Source organism: Lithobates pipiens, unplaced genomic scaffold, assembly GCF_037356315.1.
Source record: "Lithobates pipiens isolate NorthernLeopardFrog02 unplaced genomic scaffold, aLitPip1_a1.2 Scaffold_19, whole genome shotgun sequence".
NCBI classification, from domain to species: domain Eukaryota; kingdom Metazoa; phylum Chordata; class Amphibia; order Anura; family Ranidae; genus Lithobates; species Lithobates pipiens.
Window position 1 is genome coordinate 220807053 of NW_027507764.1, and position 21202 is coordinate 220828254.

The 21202-nt window shown below is 42.0% G+C and overlaps 1 protein-coding gene across 4 annotated transcripts in view; it reads right to left on the reverse strand.

The window, feature by feature from the left end:
• ITPRID1 (ITPR interacting domain containing 1) overlaps positions 1-21202 on the reverse strand; it is a 208048-nt gene that overhangs the window by 108799 nt on the left and 78047 nt on the right. For 3 of the 4 annotated variants that reach the window (XM_077491713.1, XM_077491714.1, XM_077491715.1), the window contains exons 2-4: positions 11114-11250; positions 4383-4414; positions 1429-1470 (exon numbers count right to left, since the gene is read on the reverse strand). In XM_077491713.1, coding sequence (XP_077347839.1) covers positions 1429-1470; positions 4383-4414; positions 11114-11154 — 115 coding nt within the window. In that variant the 5' untranslated portion in view covers positions 11155-11250. The remainder of the gene's footprint in view (positions 1-1428; positions 1471-4382; positions 4415-11113; positions 11251-21202) is intronic. The other variant, XM_077491716.1, reaches the window with a different exon arrangement.

A 21202-nucleotide genomic window follows, 5' to 3' on the forward strand; every position in this document is an offset into this window, starting at 1 on the left:
AAGGAATTCCGCTCAAGCTTGACTTGCATACACATGGTCACACAAAAGTTCTCAACTTTCGACCGTCAAGAACGCTGTGACGTACAACACTCCAACGAGCCAAGAAAATTAAGTTCAATGCTTCCAAATTGCATACAAACAAATCCAATAGGAACTTTTTCCGATGGAAAAATAGAGAACCAGCTCTCAATCTTTTGCTGGTGTAAATTCGGACAGAAAAAGTTGGATGGGGCATACACACGGTTGGAATATCCGACCAAAAGCTCACATCACACTTTTTTAATGGAAATTCTGCTCATGTGTACGGGGCATAAGATTGCGAACCGGAATCCGTCGGACAATTTGATTGTGTGTGGGCTCCAGCAGACTTTTTTCCCCAAAAGTCAGACGGTCGTAGAAATAAAACATGTTTCAAATCTTTCTGATGGACTTGAGTCCGGTCAAAAAATCAGTTCGTCTGTATGCTGGTCCTGACGGACCAAATACGACGCAAGGACAGCTATTGGCTACTGGCTATTGAACTTCCTTGTTTAGTCTCGTCTTACATCATCACGTTCAAAACAAACAGACTTTCGAATGGAATTAGTCTGTTTGTGTGTGGCCAAGTCCATTTGTTCGGAAGACCGTCATACCTAGTCATTCCAAAAGTCCGGTCGTGTGTATGCGGCATTAGGCTACATTCCCGCTTGGACTCCTGCTTTTAGCTTTTCTTAAAGCAGGAGAAGTTCTCAGGGAAATATTAACAATTTTTATGCTTCCCAAATCACCTTTGCCCTTGTTAATAAGTTCCTGCATAGAATGCATTAAGGTAAACAACCTTGTACCTTTGGAACCACTTTAATTATAACTACATGTGTGTTTAGTTTAAACCAGAGGTCTCCCAACTTTCAAAACAAAAGACTAGTTTACTGCCTATCAGACTACAGGGGGGGCAGATTGTGGCCAGCAGGATTCAATTTTTTTTTTTGCATCAATGGGAGTAAATAGTGCCCCATCTTTGGTATTAGGGGGTGGAATAAGTGTACCATTGTTGGTGTCAATGGGAGAAATGGCACCCCATTATTGATGTCAGTGGCAAGAGTTATGCCCCATTTTTGATGTCAGAATGCAGAATAGTGTCTCATATCAGTGGGATGAATAGTGCCCCAAGAACCGGATAAAGGCAATCTAAGGCCGCAGTTTGGAGACCCCTGGTTTACACTAATTTGATAATTATTTGTTTCAGTGTAATAGTCATGACTACAGACACATAACAGAAGCTTATTCAATAAATAATAAAGAACATTGCAGAAACCCATAGTAAATAATTATACCTCTTTTTCACATTGGGTTACTTTAATAAAATTAGAATTTCATTGATTTTGTGTTACTGTATTTTGCATGTTGTATTTTGCAATGTTCTGCTCAACAGACCTGATAGTCTCTTACCTTTCTCAAAAAAGTCTTGACTGATATTATCTGTGCTTAGCCCTGCAAAGGAAATGATACCAAAGGTAATATGTAATGTATTGTATATACAATCTTTTGTTATTTTTACATCACTGTTTTCTTAACATGCTTTATAATCCCAGAGTGCTTCAGACAAGATCAGTTAAGCCCATACCTCTCCCATAATAATATAGTCTATACTCTTTAATCAAACATCACTTTGGCCAGCAGCTCTCATAGACACCCTTTTGAATTTTGACAGGGCAGGGTGTCAGTATTTTTGCCCGATTCATGTACCTGTCATGTCTGGACTGAGGTCCGAGTGTCCACACTGGACTCTCCTTCCCCAGTACACTCCCTCCTTCTAATGCCGCGTACACACGGTCGGAGAATCCTTCGGAATGCGTCTTATCGGACCGTGTCGTCAGATAATCCGACTGTGTGTGGTACGCATCGGACTGATTCTGTCCGAATCTCCGTCGGACCCAATTTTCCAACATGTTGGAAATATTTCCCGACCAACTGGGCCGGTCGGACGTAATCCGATCATGTGTAGAGAATTTTGATCGGACCAAGTGCCACGCATGCTCAGATAAAATTCCTTCATCAAAGCTATTGGCTACTAGCCTGAATCTAGTCCCATCGTAACGAAATTACGTCATCACGTTCTGAAAGATCGGATTTTTCGACAACTTAGTTCGACCGTGTGTATGCAACAGTTTCGGACACAATCTGTCAGACTAAATCTGACGGACAAAATCCGACGGATTTGGTTGGCAGACTCTCCGACCGTGTGTACAGGGGCTTAGGCTACTGCATCACACTGACAGATGCGTGGCTCAGGAGATTTGTACTATGGGTGGGCAGAGCTTGATGGAGAACTGAATAATGCAATTTCAATCAGGTCTGCTTCAATTTTGATTGATAGCGTTTCGGCAGTGGGTGGACCTATTGTCAATTTGCCCACTGCAATGCACTGTGAATCAAAACAAAACTAGTCTCTCAATTTCCCATTAGCCTCCACACACCCAGTGACAGGTCAGTTCCCAGATATAATAATTGCCATATTTGGTAAAGACATCATCAATATCCCCATTTACATTTATCTTTCTGCCAGGGAATCTCCCAGCCAACAGATAAATGGGGTCAGGGGATAGAGCACTGTGTAGGGAGCTATCACATACAAGACAGCTTCCCAGCACAGGCATGGCCCACTGTGAGTACAAGCGTACCTCTGTTTGTCAACTCAGAGTTAGTACCGCCAGTTTTCTAAGTTGAGAACGAATTCACTAAGAATTTGTTGCTGCCATAACAAGAGATTCCTAAATTGGCAATAGAGTAGTAAGAACTAACTGAATTTGACACACATCAGTAATGTTACTGACACTTGTGCAAATGCTTGCCTGACTTAGGTGCAGTGGTTTATCACCCATGTATACAGTATAGATGGGCTCCGAGGGAGGTGGGACCCACTGTGCACTAAAACACATTGCACACATGGACTGGCTGCAGCTGCTGCTGGGGTGGGAGACAGGTGTTTAGGTTGGTGAGTGAGGGTAATGCTGGGGGCTGCTAAACATGTTATATTTACCAGCCCCTTCCCAAATTAACACAGTAAGCAATCAGTAAAAATTGCCCCTCTGTTTATTCATTGCCGAATCATAGTAAACTGTGGTTACTATGCTTCAGTTTGTGAATGAATAGGAGGCACTCTGCCTCCTATTTTGAGTGTACAGAGAAAGAGATTGAAGACTATATGTCCCCAGTCCCTCTCTCTGTCTCAAAAAAAAAAGAGACTTCTGGGTCTGTTCAAACCCCTAACGTTTCACCACCCCCCCCCCCAACAAAAATAAAAACATTGTAAAATAATAATTAAAAAAAAATAGTAAAGCCTTGTTCACATGGGGAATACAACAACTCTGGCACAATTAAAACCATGCCCACTCTTCACACTAATCAAGCAATGGGGCCCAAATTATGATCTTGCACACAGGCGTAGGCATGTTGAAAACACATTAACACATGTACATTTAACCCCCCCCCCAAAGATGACCCCAAGTGGTGTGTATAGGCCCCTTATAGGTCATTATCACCCTAAATCTTATATTCTGAATACCCTTGACGTATAGTATCCAGATGCCCAATCACAAGTTTGAAAGAAATATTTTTTCGGGCAAGAAAAGACTGCACTACTACTAAATCCAATATTATCTATACATCTTCTAAGCTATGTCCTGTATTTACATAGATATATGCATACATCCAGTGTCCAGCTTTCACAGCGCTGTCCTTCTGTTATGCTGTGTACACACGACCGGACTTTGACGGACTTGGTCCGGGCGGACAACCTGACGGACTTTGCAGCTGAGGTCCACCGGACTTTTAAACAAACAGACTTGGCCACACACGATCACTCCAAAAGTCAGATGGATTTGAACGTGATGACGTAGAATAAGGAAGTTCATAGCCAGTAGCCAATAGCTGCCCTAGCGTCGGTTTTAGTCCGTCGGACTAGCACACATTGGATTGTCCGCTAAAAGCCGAGTCCGGCGGACAAATTTGAAGCCAGTCTTATTTCTAGGTCCGCCAGACTTTTGGTGAAGAAAAAGTCCACTGGAGCCCACACACAATCGAATTGTTCCGACGGACTCTGGTCCGCCGGACAGTCCGATCGCGTGTACGCACCATTACTGTAACTACTGTCAGACCAGTCTTTACTTCCATGAGTCCTCCTGTTATAGTGGGCCCTATTATCTGATCCGTTTCTGTTTCTTTTAGAACATGCATTCATAAAGGACCCAGAAATAGCTGGTCTTGTAATGTTTGCATGGCAATTCTTCTGCCTGTGTCAGGGTCTATATAATTCCCATAATCTCATGGTATCACTGATACAATAATTGATTAAGGTATATTTCCGTGTACATTGGAGCTATTGTTAGTTTATGTTATCTTACCTGTCTGGTTCATGCACTGTGTTCCCGATAAGCTGCAAACAGAAATAGTTCAGTTTGATTAGATTTATGTAACAGCTGGTTTAACGTGTTTGCCATGCCTGTGAAATTGAGAAAACTGCTATTGTTTGCTCGCGTGATAAACTTATAATATATAACATGTTAAACATTGACTAATAAAGCAAAATAGTTTTCTGCATAGGTAATATGTGTCAGCCATAACATTTTTACCATATTAGTTAAAAAATTGGATTTCTGGGAGTTTCATTTCAAGAAGGCATCATTCATTTTTTTTAAATAGAAAACTACTGCATCTGCAGATTGTAATAAAGACTTTTTAAAATCAAATATATTTAAGTGCAGGAATGTTTATGTGTATAAATATGTAGAAAAAAAAACGTTTATGTAGCAATTATACTGTATTTGTTATGTATAATAATTTTAGACACAGTGGAGCTTTTCTTTAAAGTGTTTAGCTTACATAGAGAAAGTCTAATCAGTTTTAAGGGGCTTTAAAGGCAAAAGGTTTTTTTTTTTATCTTAATGCATTCGGGGCCAGGTTGGGGCCCAGTGTCTAAATGGATACAGGAAGCTTTGACTTGGCTCGGGTGCCCCCATAGCAAGCGGTTTGCTGTGGGGGCACTCAACGGGGAGGAGGAGCTACGATCACAGAAGAGGCACCCAAGAAGAGAAGGCTTCAGGCTGCTATGTGCAAATCCACTGCAACAGAGCAGACAAGTATAACATGTTTATTATTTTATGGTGGTGGGGGGGGGGGGGGAACAAGACTTTACAATCACTTTAAGGTATGAATTAAGAGGTATGATTTTGTAGACAAATCTAAAAGATATAAAATCCTATATAAAGGTCACCTAAAGTGATTTTTATCTCAATAAACAGCAACAAATACAAACCATAACTAGATGATTCAAACCTTGGCCCTTTCAGCAAGAACCTGTCAAGCATCTTTGGTAGTAAGCTCTTGTAGATCACAAACTCAGGGTGCTGTGTCTAAGCCCCAGCATGCTTCTTCACCAGGGCCCATGTAGGTAGAGATGATGGGGCTGGAACCAGGTTGTGGCCCCCAGCTATGCCCAGCAGAGGATGCCGAGACATAGTTACATAGTTAGTCAGGTTAAAAAAAGACACAAGTCCATCCAGCTCAACCACAAAAAAAATAAAAAAATAATATCATACAATCCCATGTACCCAATTCTATACCCACAGTTGATCCAGAGCATGATCCAATTTGCTACAACAGGGGAAAAAATTCCTTCCTGATCCCCCGAGAGGCAATTGGATTTTCCCTGGATCAACTTAACCTATAAATGTTAGTACCCAGTTATATTATGTACATTAGGAAATAATCCAGACCTTTCTTAAAGCATTCTACTGAGCTGACCAGAACCACCTCTGCAGGGAGTCTATTCCACATTTTCACAGCTCTTACTGTGAAGAAACTTTCCATGTTTGGAGATGAAATCTCTTTTCCTCTAGATGTAAAGAGTGCCCCCCTATCCTCTGTGTTGACTCTAAAGTGAATAACTCAATACCACATTCACATTTGTACATGTTGATCATATCCCCCCTTATTCTCCTCTTATCAAGAGTGAATAAATTCAGTTCCTCTAATCTTTCCTCATAGCTGAGCTCCTCCATGCCTCTTATCAGTTTGGTTGCCCTTCTCTGCACTTTCTCCAGTTCCCCGATATCCTTTTTGAGAACTGGTGCCCAAAATTGAACTGCATATTCCAGATGAGGTCTTACTAATGATTTGAACATTGTGCAGAGTACAAACAGTAGGAGACAACAGGAAGTGCAGGAGACAAGCCAAGGTCAGTACAAGCAGTAAACAAGCATAGATGGAGAATGAAGCCAGGATTGGTACACAGGTAGTCAGACACAGTATACACAAGTAGCAAAAAGGAGCTCAGACAATTGTGAAGTTGCTCAGGCAATGTGGGTTACACTGAGCATGTCTTATATAGGCAAGCAGACTAGGAGGCGGGCAAGGAAATGATGGAGGGAAAGGAAAAAAAAGTCCACAGAATAGCAGATGATGCCCATAGGTAAGAACAGCCAAACCACACATGTGAAAGGAATTAGGGTAGGAAAAGCACTGCTGCAAGTAGGTAAGAATACACATGCAGAAAACTGTAGGCTAACTTGTGACAGGACCAGGGCCTTCTTTAATATAGATTGGACCCTGGGCAAAATTTTTCTTGCCCCCCCCCCCCCCCCCCCCCAATGCAATTTCCCTCTCCACCTACTCTGAGACATACAATAAATAGCAGCTAGACTTAAAATCAGTTTTCTGTATCAGATCAGGCAGCAATTGTGATTGGTTTCCAGCAGTTACAGCATATCATTACTGCTTACTGACTAGTTGCTAGAGGTTACAGCACACATTACGGCTCACTGATTAGTTGCTAGAGGTTACAGCACATCACCTCCTCACAGCAGGGGAGCATGATATACATAGGAATGCCGCCAGCCACAGCTATTTAGTTATTATTGTCGCTCCTATTTACATACTAATGGCAGTTATTTACATGTAAACACAGGGTCAGCGGGTGAGTTATCTGCACACAACAATAGTGCAGAGCTGGGCAGCATTAGTACCAGCACTTCACACTGAGATATTGGGACACATCACAGGAATAAAACTCCAAGGGACAAGGGAATTTAAACCTGGAAAATTGGCAAGTATGAGGCAGCTGTTTTGGACCCCACAACAATGACAGGGCCAAGGGCAGCTGCCCCTTTTGCCTGGCCTTAAAGACGGCCCTGGACAGGACCACCTGAGATTCAAACCATCTATGGGCAGACTGATTGTACCCAAGTCGATTCATCAAATGATTTGGGCACAACCAGCATGCCGGATTTTTAGGATGCGATCACATAGCCCTTAGCAATAGTCACTGTCTTCTCCCGGCAGGGATGACTCCCTACGCCCACCACCCCAGCCCCCCCCGAAGAAGAACACAATAACTCTGTGTGAGGGAAATCAAGCAATTTTGCTTCCTTTCACCATAGGTTGAATACAAATTATCATGCAGTCCAGCATCTGCAAACAACAAAGGCACTTTAAACAAAGTCTAAGGTTATTAGGTTTTGCAAGATCACTGTTCAATTGAACAGTCAGTTTCCGATCAAAGCCATCTGAGTTTACTTCTCTCACACTAAATTTCCCCTGAATTAAGATTGCGGGTTTTTCCAGCAACATTAGTGGTAAAGAATTTGAAAGAAAAACAAGGAGAGAGGGAAGAAGGAAGTAAGCATAAAATACCAAGGTAAATTCAGGGTCACAATGCTAAGAAAAAAAATGTGTTCACAATCATGTCTATGTATTCTGTGCACACATTACACATGAAAGACAAGAGTCAGTTTTTTAAGGCAGCCTCTAAAATGTAATGTTCAAAACTTAATAAACTATAGTTATGAGCACATATGAAATAACAGGGTTGGGGAAAAGCAAATCGAATGCCTTGTACACACGGTCGAACATTCCGACATCAAAATCCATCATTTTTTTCTGACGGATTTTGTGCCAAACTTGTCTTGCATACACACGGTCGGACAAAGTTGTCGGAAAATCCGATCGTCCGGAACGAGGTGACCTTCGTTGCGTACGATGGGACTACGTAGAGGCTAGTAGCCAATAGCTTTGGTCTCGTAATTTAATCTGAGCATGCGTGGCACTTTGTCCGTCGGAAATTCTCTACAAACGATCGGAAAAAAATGGATCGGATTTTGTTGTCGGAAAATTTTAGATCCAGCTCTCAAACTTTTTCCTCGGGATTTCAGACGGAAAAAATCAGAGCCCACACACGGTCGGATTTTGCTTTTCCGTTGGAAAATCCGACCGTGTGTACAGGGCATAAATGTGTAGGGAGATCTAAGGGACTCAAATTTTATCAAGTTAAGTATTTTTTAAAAGACACATGAATGTTTTTTTAACTAGTATGGTAATATGTCTTTGTACTAGCCTCTTGCACATCAACATTCAGATTGGTAGAAGGAGCAGCAATGTAAACCAGTCAGACTTTCTTTACATTACCAAGCAGTGGCGGCCGCTCCATTAGGGGCACAATGGTCCATGTGCCCGGCCCCTAATCTACATGCAGGGAGCCGGACGCATGTATTTCAGTGTTTTTTTTTGAAGCACAGGATTAGAGCCTGAGGCTCTAACTGGCTTCAAAAAGGGTGGGCTCTGGGAGTGCTCACCAAGTTGTGTGATAATAGCGAATTAATATTCACTATTGTCTTCCTGCTTCTCCTCCTGGCCAATCAGTAAGCAGGTCTTAAGACCCGATTGGCCAACAGGAGAAGCCAGTATTGGCTGGGAGCAGAAGCAGAGGGGAAGCTGCAGAGAAGGAGACACAGGGGAAGCCACCAAAGCTGCCCCCAACCTGGGTGGGGTAAGTTTGGGGCTGGTGAGCAGACGGGCGAGCGGCAAGGGGGGGGGGGTTTGTTTGCTGATCTACCGAGCAACAGTGGGGGTATTTGATTGGTTGACTGGCCGACCAAACAGGGCTGGGGTCAGGTGGTTTGTTTTCCGCCCCCTCAAAAAATGGAGCACCAGCCACCACTGATACCAAATACTGGCAATCTTACATACCTGCTTGCTGATTGGATAGTGAAGGGAAGCAAACCAACAAACATGGTTACTTCTGTGTTCTCTCTTCCAATCACAGGCTTAGCAAACTATATTGCTTTAACTGCAATCAACAAAGGGGCATGAATAACAACAACTGACTGACAGTGATTCGTTAATCTGCTAAACACATCACAATGAACACTTTTCCAATTGAATTGTATACATTTTGCTGAAATAATCTACAACAGTTATTACAATCACATGGTATATACAAATACCAAATGAAGGCGGTCTCTATGTATAGTTACTTTAAATTCTAAAAAGCATGAAAAACCATGGTGCTGAACCACTTTCTATTAATTTTCATGGTGTGAGATTCATACAATGTGACTTCTCTTTATTAATTCAATACAAGTCACTTCATTAGCACTATGCTGTCATAGAAGCTGGCATCTCAGTTGTCACCTGATATGATTTGTTAAAAAGAGACTTCAACTCCCTATTTTTCAACCCCCTTCCTTACCTCTGTAGCAGACAAAAATAAGATAGTTACACACCCAGTGATCCAGCAATGTTTATTATTGATCTGCCAGAGCACACCTGTCCCCCTTTTTGCCATGTTTCTCTGACATTGATGATGGGGGGCACCGTTTCTTCCAAGTTCTTTCAGCTGCCCCTGATGACACAAATGCACATGTCACCAGGGGACTGTTTGAAAAAAACAAGAAGGGACATCTGCCCCCCCCCCATGATGTGGCACATATGCCGCAGAGTACCCCACAGTCTCCTGAGATGTGTGATGTCTGAATCCCTGAAGACTGCTACAAACAAATACTGTATCCCATTCTTCCCTCGATGAGATACAAGGAAGTGCAGGGATGTTTTCTCCCCAAATAAAAAAAGTTTTAGAAGGAAATAAGTAAATACAAATATCCAGTTGTGTGAGAGGTCAGGATTAGAAAGAGGGAAACTGGATTGGGAGAGAAAAGGCCTCTTTGTCCCAAAACGTTTCAACATTTTTCCATGCCAGTTCACTTTCTAATGAAATGTTTTTATAGGGGCTTCTTCGGACCCACTATGAGCTCAAAAAATAGAAAAATACTGTGGGTAATAGCTGAGCACAAAGGCGTTCATTGTATGATTATAATATTTCTCACTGGTAATTGATCACATAATTGATGAAAGACGAGTGACGTATCTGCAACAGCTCTATTCATAATACAAATGCAATGTTATTTTTTGTTAAAATTAGGAAGCATTATTACAATATAGTAAACATCTTAGGGCTGCGTTCTCATTTTTGTTAAAAGCTTGGACACTTTTAATAACCTCTGTAATAAAAAAAAAAAAAAGATGATACCCTCATTGACTAGTAGCTGTATGGCCCATTGGACTGTTAATTCAACCACTGACAAGGCTCTGAAGAATCCTCTGGTCACTTCACCTTAAAGTCTTTTTTTTCCTATAAAAATAACAAACATGTTATACTTACCTGCTCTGTTGCAGTGGATTTGCACAGAGCAGCCCAGATCCTCCTCTTCTCGGGTCCCTCTTCTGTGATCCTGGCACCTCCCTCCTGTTTAGTGCCCCCACAGCAAGCGGCTTGGGGGCACCCGAGCTGAGCCACAGCTCCCTGTGTCCATTCAGACACTGAGCCCTGACCCGGCCCTGCCCCCTCTCTCTCCTGATTGGCTAGCTGACAGATTTGACCTTAATTAAAATTTTTGGACTAATGCATTTTTAACTAAGCAAAATAAAAAAATAATTAATTTCGGGAGTAATTAAATAAATGTATTTTTTGGACAAAACCGAAATTTCCGAAACAAAATATTTCAGTGTGCACACAAATGCTAAAATGGCTGATTTCAAACTGTCTTGTATATAACAACCAAACACTAAAGATCATTAAAATCAATTTTCTCTATGCAGTCTAGACAAATATATATGCATATTCATGTTAACCAAAAATGAGAGATTCCTTGAAAAAGATAGGGTTTGCCAAGGTTGCCAGAATTGCTTGATTTGCAAATGAATAAGTCAAACTGAACTACAACAAAAAGTTAGATGCAGGTCTATATACAAATGTATTTTAAATGAGGGAGAGGCAAGTAATTTAACAGGGACACACATTTACCTTTTTGTTTCTCTTGAGCAGCTGTGTTCAACAAAGTCCATACTTTTGCACAATAAAGTAAGAATTTTTTCTCTTGATCCCAAGGAGTTGTTCTAACCCATGACAAAGAGACCCTGAAGCCATGTCATGCTATAGCCCTGCACAGAATAAAATAACATACACAGCACATTAGTTGAATATATCAGCCGGACGTTTGCGTTTACAAGACTTAGTCTTTAAGATCCTTGGGTAGTGACATTGTTGAAGTGCAAACACCTTGTGGTATTTAAAAAATAATTGTTTTAGTCTTTTAATTGATCACTGTGGGTTTGTAAAGTCATTTGGATCTTAGGACCAGGCTTTTCTTCAAGATCAACCCCACCCGTTGCTATTACCAAGCCCACTTAAGCTCTCATATTTGACAACGCAATGACAGTGGGTAGGTTTAGTCACAATAGGAAGCAAGGCTTTATTCCAGTTCAGATAACTGTAAAGGTCCTGTTCAGTTTGGGTCTAGGATTTAAGGAGCTCCACATGGGCACAGGAATGGATTCAATGACAAACATGGGTAATTGTAGGCACCAGAAGGTGTCTGTACTTCCAGTGATTGTAAAACATCGTTTTTTTTGTTTTTTTTTTAAATAACAAACATGTCATACTTACCTCCACTGTGCAGCTCATTTTCCACAGTGTGGCCCCCGAACATCCTCTTCTGGGGTCCCCTGGCGGCTCCTCCCTGCATCAGATAACCCCCTAGGAAAAGCGCTCTCCATAGACAATAGACACCAATGCCGGACTCGACCCCGCCCCACCACCAGCGTCATTGGATTTGATTGACAGCAGCAGGAGCCAATGGCTGCACTGATATCAATCTATCCAATCAAGAGATGGGACCCTGTGGATAGAGGGACAGTGCGTCCCCACTGAGGAGATGAAGGGGCTCAGGTAAGAAAAGCGGGGGGGGGGGGGCTGGGGGGCCTGTGACTGCCAGCAAATTCAAGCCGACAGCCTTGTGGGATCGGCGGACTTGGTAACGTTGTGAGCATGGACGCCGCCCAATGCATTTCATGAAACAAACACTACCCGATGTTTGTATACGGTGTTTACAATATTATCCATATTGTTTTTGCTATCTGCGCAATAACTTTGAAATTTAACTACGCTATTAATGATTATTTATTGAACAAATGTATTTAAAATGAGAAAATAATAAAACGTGACCAGTTTAATCAAAAAGTAAGAAGTTTGGATAAACAAAAACACCCATAACCTGGGCCTCATATACTATTTTAAAATAACTTTTAACAGCATAAGGTTTTAGATACGTAATTGAACAAAGAAATTTAAGAAGGAAAGTATTGCAGCTAATATAGATTATATGCTCATGATGCACTGATTTTCACATAAAGGCCTGTAAAGTCCCTTATTCAAGCTTGTTGTGATGCCATCTGTACTTCTACCAGTTATGAGCACATAATGCACCATACAGTCAGGGCCGGCGCTACCACTGGGCGAATAAGGCAGCCGCCTAGGGCGCAGCCATGGCCTGTCACCTTCTCATCCCCGGTGGATGTCACATTGTAGCCCCTGTCCCTGTGTGGCAAGTCTGCAGGAGTATATCGGATGCCTGGAGGAGGAGAGGGAGACATTTTCCAGGGGCATGGGGAGGGAACTATCACATGCAGTACACTGACAGATCCCTCCTCTTGATCCCCCAGCTGCAGAGCTGTTCGGCGGCTCAGGGCTCTGATTGATGCCAAACAGCTGGCACGGCTCCTTCATTGTCACTAGTTGGGACTCGTGAGGGGGCATGACCAGCCAAGGGGTGATCCCGTATATCACTTGGGGGGCAGAGTGGCCGAACTCAGGGATGATCGGGAGCAGAAAGCAACATGGAGGTAAACAAATTGTCCCTGCAAACTCAATAAAAATAATAATAAAAAAACAAAAAAAAAAAATTGTCCCTAAAAATGCCTATTTTTTTTTCATGCAGTCACTGGACTGTATGGCAATGCAGCTCCAGGGGTGAGTGTGGTCAGCCAGCATTGTAACTCAGAATCAGCCTTGTGTATGTGTGACTCAGCCAGCCTGGAAGGGAAGTTGGAGAGGGGATAATTCCTCCTGCTCTGCTGTATGCAAAATCGGGGACTGTCCACCCCTCAACATCCTGACCAAAGTTTGTTGGGGCAAAGGTAGCAGGCTGTGCTAAGGGATGGCAGGGTGCTGGGGGGGGGGGGGGGGGTGACAGTGTTGCTGGGAGTTGGGATTGTTGGGAGCAGGAATGGCAGGGTGCTGGGAGTGGGGATCGCTGGGAGCAGGAATGGCAGGGTGCTAGGAGTGGGGAGTGCAGGAGAAGTTTGGTTTGTGGAGAAAGCAGCAACTTTAAAGGTATTTTTATTTTACGTATTGAGCAGTCATTAAAAAGGTCAGGGCAAGGACAAAGGGGGCAGGGCGGAGTCAATGGGGCGGCAAAATAAGGTTTCGTATAGGGTGTCAAAAATCCTCGCACCAGCCCTTCATAAAGTTTATACAGTATAACCCATTCTTCAAATCCACAGTATACACCATTACCAAGAAACCTGCATATACAGCTTTTTATGCTTCTAAACAGCAGCATGTTCTGCAATATACCACTACCTACATTAAGACCCCATGTAGCTTGCTCCTCCTGTGAGCCTCCTGTGAGTTCTCCGTATCAGATGAGAATCTTCAAGAGTAGTTCTACCAGCAGCTCTAAATTAAGAATAACTGAATTCCCAAAGGACTATGCTATCTGATAAGTTCTCTCTCCAGAAAACTCAGAACTATGTGTCACATGTTATGACAGTAGTGTTAACTATATTTTTGATATAGTAAGCAAGTATCCCAGGGACAGGAATCCTGAGGGCAAGAAATTAGAATTGGCGAGGAGTGGACATAATAGGGTAGGAGAGGGTATATCTTCAATGACTAACCTTTGGGTTTATTAATTCCTCATGTTAAAGGGGTGTTCCAGCCTTAAAAATGTTTTTTTTTTAAAAGTCAGCAGCTACAAACACTGTAGCTGCTGATGTTTAATAAGGACACTTGCCTGTCCAGAGCGCCCGCGATGTCGGCCCACCCGAGGCCGATATGTTCCTCGTATTGTGTCCCAGCGCCGCCATCCTCAATAAGGGAAACAGACAGTGGAGCCTTGTGACTTCACTGCCTGTTTCCTACTACTCATTCGCGAGTCGCCCGGCGCTTTGTGAATGGCCACGTCGTGTTCTGGGGCACACACATGTCCCAGAAGGCCATGGGGCCACTCGCCCAAGAGGAGGAAGCGGCAGATTAGGAAGACTGCCTAGCAACAGGGGTTTCTGGTAAGTTACATTTTTTTTCGAATGTTTAAAAAAAAAAAAAATAAGAATATTAATGCTATTTTTATTTTTATGGTGGCCCTCCACTTTAAAAAATTTGCTCAAAAGGAAAATATAAAGTTTTACCATGTTCTTATATATGTAATCTGATATGCAAGTTATGAGCAATATCAGATGTTGATGTACCTGTCGATTCTTACATTTTGTTTAAAAATCTCAATAAAAATGATTGGAAAATAATGTAGAATTGGCGGCATGCACACATGAAATTGACTCTCACAGTGACACTGATAGCAGTGTGCAGCAGCACAGATCACCGACACACCCTCTGTCCCCTCCTGAGTTACAGTGACAGTCCCTCTCCTCGCCAGGTGGTCCCTTTAGTCCACTCCAGTCCAAACAGCACTGACAGTCCTGTGCCCGGTTTGCCATGTTCCAGTCCCGCAGCCCCACACATAGGGTTTCAGCTGCTCCACTCGGCTCCCCAGCACCATGACACGCTTCAGGCAGACCCGTCCCCCGACACTACCCAAACACACTGTAGCCAGCGATGGGATGATCTCAGGCAGCTCCGGACCGGAACTGTGCATACTCAGTACTAAACTGAGCATCACAGCCATATTTTTTTTACTGGCAACCTTTTCCTGTCACTGGCATTTACTGGCAGGGGAAAAGTGCCTGTTTTTTACTGGCTGCCAGTAAAAATACTGACGGTTCCTATTCTTTAGTTTTGATTTGTTAGTAATGACAATTTAAAGCAATGGGACAAACCATTATTTTTTCAGATCAATATTAGTATTTACTGTACTGATCAAAGGTTCAACTAAAAACTGCCATGGGAAAGATTCTGGATAAAGGCTTCCTAAATCTGGGCCTCATGTACTATGCAGTTTACAATACTGTTTAACAACAGCATAAGACTTCAGAAACATATTGCAACAAAAAAAGCAACAAGGAAAATATTGTACCTAATATAACTAACATGGTGATGCGGCTCTAATTTTTACATAAAGCCCCTAATTTAAGCCTGCCATGATGCCATCTGTACTTCTTCCAGTTCTGAGCACATAATGCACCATATCGTTTAAGTAACACATCCTGGAAATCAACAGTATATGCCATAGTAAAGTAATCTGCATATAGAGCTGCTTATGCTTCTAAATAGCAGTATGTTCTTCTACCTACAAGACCCCATGTAGCTTGCTCCTTCTGTGACCCTCATGTGAGTTCTCAGATGAAAATCTTCTATCAGCAGCTCTACTGTATATACAGAACAATATAACCGATCCACTGGACTTATTATTTTCACACGCATAGATTGGACTTGATGGACTTGCATACCTCCCAACTTTCTGAATTGGGAATGAGGGACACCTATTAGCAAAAGTATGTAGGCATAGGACACACTCCCTGGCACGGCCCCCTTAAAAAGGAGAATTGCATAAAAAAAATTATTGGTTAAACCCACAAGTTCTTTTTACCACTACTATTCCTTTATATTGGCTTTTGGTATTTACAAATGCAGCAATTTATAAATTGGATGAAAGGTTTAGCACTGGGAAACACTTTTTGAAAGATAATAATGCTTTTTATATACAACTATATAGATCAGACCAAAATGAGGGACACATGAGGAGGAATGAGGGACATTGTTTCAAATAAGGGACAGTTGGGAGCAATGGACTTGTGTCTTTTTTCAACCTCACCTACTATGTAACTATGATATTTTATAAGCTCCCTCTCTAGGAGACTGAGAACCTGTGTCACATGTTGTGAAAGTAATGTTAAGTTTAATTAGCTTATGTTATTATGTTTACTTACCCTTTTTCACTGTACGTCATATTCAACGAAATGAGGAATGTTTTTAATTATTCCTCAGATTGCTTTAGAGGTTGTAGGACAGCAGGAACGCATTTCCACCTCTGGGAGGGAGGCCCTATTGTGTACGAATTCAGGGTTGAGGTTTTCACCTTTTTCTCTACTGCCTGGCCTGGGAAAAACTGTCAACCCAGATCCCTCAGTAGCTATATAAAATATGAAGCCCTCAGACATTCCTGCAGCACAAACTTCTACACATCACTACAGCAGCTAAGCATGCAATAACGTTTGATTGAAAATCTCAGACTCAATATACTGGAGGTCAAAAACTGCATTACATGAGCCACTATACATAGGAAATTTATGCTACCCTGCAAGATCGAGTCGCTAAATACGGCAGAAACGGGCAGCCTCAGGTAGTTCCATTCTTGCCAGTGGACTTAGACTCTACCCTGCTTGAGTGTTTGTTTCCCCACCAATTCATATTTCTAATACAGTATGTGCCTGCTGTACTATGTACTTGTATAAGAAAGTATCCTGCTCTCTTTGTATTGCTTCCTTTGTGTGAAATCCCTGGTGTTCCTGCCAGTCCCTCGGCTTTCCCATTAACAACTGACCACACTAAGCAGGAGAAGAGAACACACTGTGGTAAGTTTTCTACCTATGCCTGTTCTCCTCCGATGATCAGACTTGTCTTGACACGCCCCTGCTGCACAGCCTTTCACTGGAAATCTCAGTGTGCTGCTGTCTCTCCTCCCCCCAGCTCTTATGCAGCTGAGAACAGAGGGAATGTTTGTTATATCTATACAAAATTGTTATTAGTACACATTTCTATAGCTTTATATCAATGCAAGATGTTTTGCCTTTCATTTATATTTCAAACTGAATTGGTTGTTTTACAAAGTAATCGTTTACAATCACTTTAACATGGGGCTCCAAGCCTCTCCTACTTTCTCAACGAGCGCCAGGACCTTCGGACGCCCTTCTCCCCCATCCTCTCCCACCTTGCTTTTTTTCATTTCTCCTCATCCTTTTTTGTAGCCCCCTTACTCCTGCCACTCTACTGCCCTCCCCTACAAGCTGCCTATAATGTCAGAACTTTACCATCCTTAACCAGTTATCTACAATATGGCAATTCAAGCTTACAAACAGGTAATGCTTCTGTTATAGTGTGTTTTTTTATATTTCAATAGCCTTTGTACCAGCTTTTAATCTCGTAAACTTCAATAAAATTGTTTGAATGTGAAATTAGATATATTTTTACATTAATAATATCCATGGACAGTGGTTGGTTTTTCTCTGAATTCGTCTCTTAAAAAAATGTTTCTAATGTTACCATTCTCTAAATTAAAGAGCTGGAATGGCTACTTAAAGAAAAACGATAAGCTACTTTTATTCTCTGAACGATATTGAATAGTACTTAACAAAAACAGAAGACAAATCTAAATGAAATCAATATTTGGTGTGACTACCCTTTTGGCTTCAAATCAGAATCAATTCTTACACTTGCACACTTTTTACACTTGCAAAAAGTCAGGGATTTTGTAGGATTGGAGTCAGCGTTAACCAAGCGCAGTTGCTAATGATCATGCATTTCATATGTAGGTTGAAACATAGTCATTACTGGAAGGTCCAAGCTCTGCTATTAAGGTCAGGTTGTGGAACACAGTTTCATGTTGCAGCTCATACACCATGGCAAGACTGAGCACAGCATCAAGACACAAGTTAGTTATACTGCATCAGCAAGGTCTCTTCCAGGCAAAGATTTCAAGCAGATTGGATTTTCAAGATGTGCTGTTCAAGCTACTTTGAAGAAGCACAAATAAATGGGCAACATTGAGGACTGAAGACACAGTGGTTGGCCACAGAAACTTAATGCAGCCGATGAAAGACACATCCTGCTTACTTCCCTTCAGAAGATGTCCAGCAGTACCATCAGCACATAACTGCCGAAAACCAGTGGGACCCAGGTACACCCATCTACCATCTGGAGAAGTCTGGCCAGAAGTGGTCTCCATGGAAAATTGTGGCCAAAAAGCAATACCTCTGATGTGGAAACAAGGCTAAGCGACTCAACTATGCATTAAAACATAGGAACTGGAGTGAAGAAAAATGGCAGCAGGTGCTCTGGACTGATGAGTCAAAATGTTAAATATTCGGCTGTAGCAGGAGGCAGTTTATTTGCAAAGGGCTGGAGAGCGGTACAATAATGAGTATCAGGCAGGCTACAGTGAACCATGGTGGAGGTTCTGTGCAAGTTTGGGGCTCTATTTCTGCAAAAGGAATTGGAGATTTGTTCAGGATAAATGGTGTCCTCAATGCTGAGAAATGAAGGCAGATACAGTATCTCACAAAAGTGAGTACGCCCCTCACATTTTAGTAAATATTTTATTATATCGTTTCATGTGACAACACTGAAGAAATGACACTTTGCTACAATTTAAAGTAGTGAATGTACAGCTTGTATAACATTGTAAATTTGCTGTCCCGTGTTCTTGTTCTTTGCCATAAGGGGCCATGTTGAACTTCCAGTGACCAGTATGAGAAAGTGAGAGCAATAACACCAAATTTAACACACCTGCTCCCCATTCGCACCTTTAAGACCTGAGACCTTGTAACACTAATGAGTCACATGACACTGGGGAGGAAAAATGGCTAATTGGGCCCAATTTGGAAATTTTCCCTTAGGGGTGTACTCACTTTTGTTACCAGTGGTTCAGACATAATGGCTGTGTGTTGAATTATTTTGAGGGGACAGCAAATTTGCACTGTGATACAAGCTGTACATTCACTACTTTACATTGTAGCAAAGTGTAATTTCTTTAGTGTTGTCACATGAAAAGATAGAATAAAATATTTACAAAAATGTGAGGGGTGTACTCACTTTTGTGAGATACTGTACATATTCATCATGCCTTAACATCAGGGAGGCGTGTGACTGGTCTCAAATTTGGTTTGCAGAAGGACAAAGACACCAAACATACAGCCAATGTTATGAAGAACTATCTTCAGTGTAAAGAAAAACAAGGAGTCTTGGAAGTGTTTGTTTGCTCCCTACAGAGCACCGAACTCAACATCATCGAGTCTGTCTGGGGTATATAATGAGACAGAAGGATTTAAGGCAGCCTACATCCAGAGACGATCTGTGGTTAGTTCTCCAAGATGTTTGGAACAACCTACCTGCCAAGTTCCTTCAAAAACTGTGTACAGGTGTGCCTAGAAGAATTGATGCTGTTTTGAGCTAAGGGTAGTCACATTAAATATTGATTTGGTGCCTCTTCTGTTCATTTACTTTCCATTTTGTTACACTGAGTACATTAAATGTTGGTATGATGGCACATCATTTGTATGCTATTTTTAAACCCTTTTAAAGGTCTTCGCTTTTAAAGTCTAACTTGTTTGTCCAAGTTATCCTTTCATTACACATATACGTAGTGTCTAGTGATACCGGTTTTGACTGCCGTTAAACTTTGACTGTTTTTAAGGAGGTCATAGGGAAATGTACATCTTTTCGTCACTGTACCGACAAAACTTGTTTTTAGAAAGCAGTTCATTCTATTTTCAGTTTTTACATCAATAACTTGTTTGATTTTTTTTTTTTGATTTTCAAACAGCTTTATTGAAAATGACGAATAAAGTACAAATTAAGACATGGAAATTGCGAACAAAACATAGGCAAGACATAATGTCCATAAACAACAATAACAAAGAGCATATAGCTCAAACAAACGCACAGAGCTTAGGGATTATTCCAGTTCCCCAAGAAGGAAGGGATCTGGAAGGGGGGAAGGGAGGGATAGGGGAAGGAAGGGTGAAGTAAGAGGGGTGGGTCGCAGTAGGGGATTGACATTAGTATTTAGTTAGATAGTAAGCTGTTTAACCTGTCTGCGTGTCATTCTTATCGCAATGGGTTCAGGGTGCTCTAAGGGAGAGTAGATCTTGAAGATTACCTCTATATGGAGGTTATCACTGGGGGTAAAAGTTATGTTCTAATCAGTTACAGGGTTTAGCCCTGGGGTCGGAGAGCCAGGGCTTCCAGTGGTGGTGGAATTTCCTCAAAGACATTTGTGATTTTGCAAAGAGATATTCCATAAGCAAGTGTTCATTGAAGATATCAATGACATTGCTGATATCGGGAGCAATGGGTTGTTTCCATCGGCGGGCAATAGCCAAACGGGCCGCTATAAAGATTTGCGTGACAATAGGGTGAAAATGTGGAGGCCAGACTGAGATGTCTAGGCCAAATAAGGCCATCTGCGGGGTAATGACACGAGACAAGCCGGTTACCTCATGCATGAAATTGGTGATGTCTGTCCAGAGTACATTTATGAAGGGACACTCCCATTAAATATAAAGTGTATGTCCCTACATATTGCAGTTTCTCCAACATTTGCTGGAATGAGTGGGGAAGATGCGGACTAGTTTTACAGGGGTATAGTACCAATTGTATAAAATTTGTATTGCAGTCTCCCAATGGGATACGTTTTTTGAGTACTTCGCTGGTAGGCGAATTGCCCGGTACCAAAGTGATGGGGGAATATGAGTGTGCAGTTTGGCCTCCCAATGGGTAATTGCCGGAGGGCTTTCTACTTGAGACGGCTGGGCTAGGAGAGCATAGAAGTAGGAGATGCCGCGGGTCCTGTTGGTGGGCGAGCAAAGAAGCTGGATGATGTCTTTGGTGAAGTTGCAAGTAGAGGTTGGAATTGAGGAGAGAATGTGACTTTTTCTCAGATATATGTAGAAATCCTTGTGAGAGAGGAGGTATCGATTTGTAAGTTGATGAAAGGAGAGGAGATGGTTGTCCTGAAATAGATCCCCAACATTCCGGATGCCTTGCGCCAGCCATTTCTGTATTGGTAGATCCGGGGAGAGAAGGGAGATGGCTGCAAGAAGCATTTGACGACGAGCTTGGGGGTGTATTCCCCCTGAGCTTTGTGATATAGATTTCCAGTTA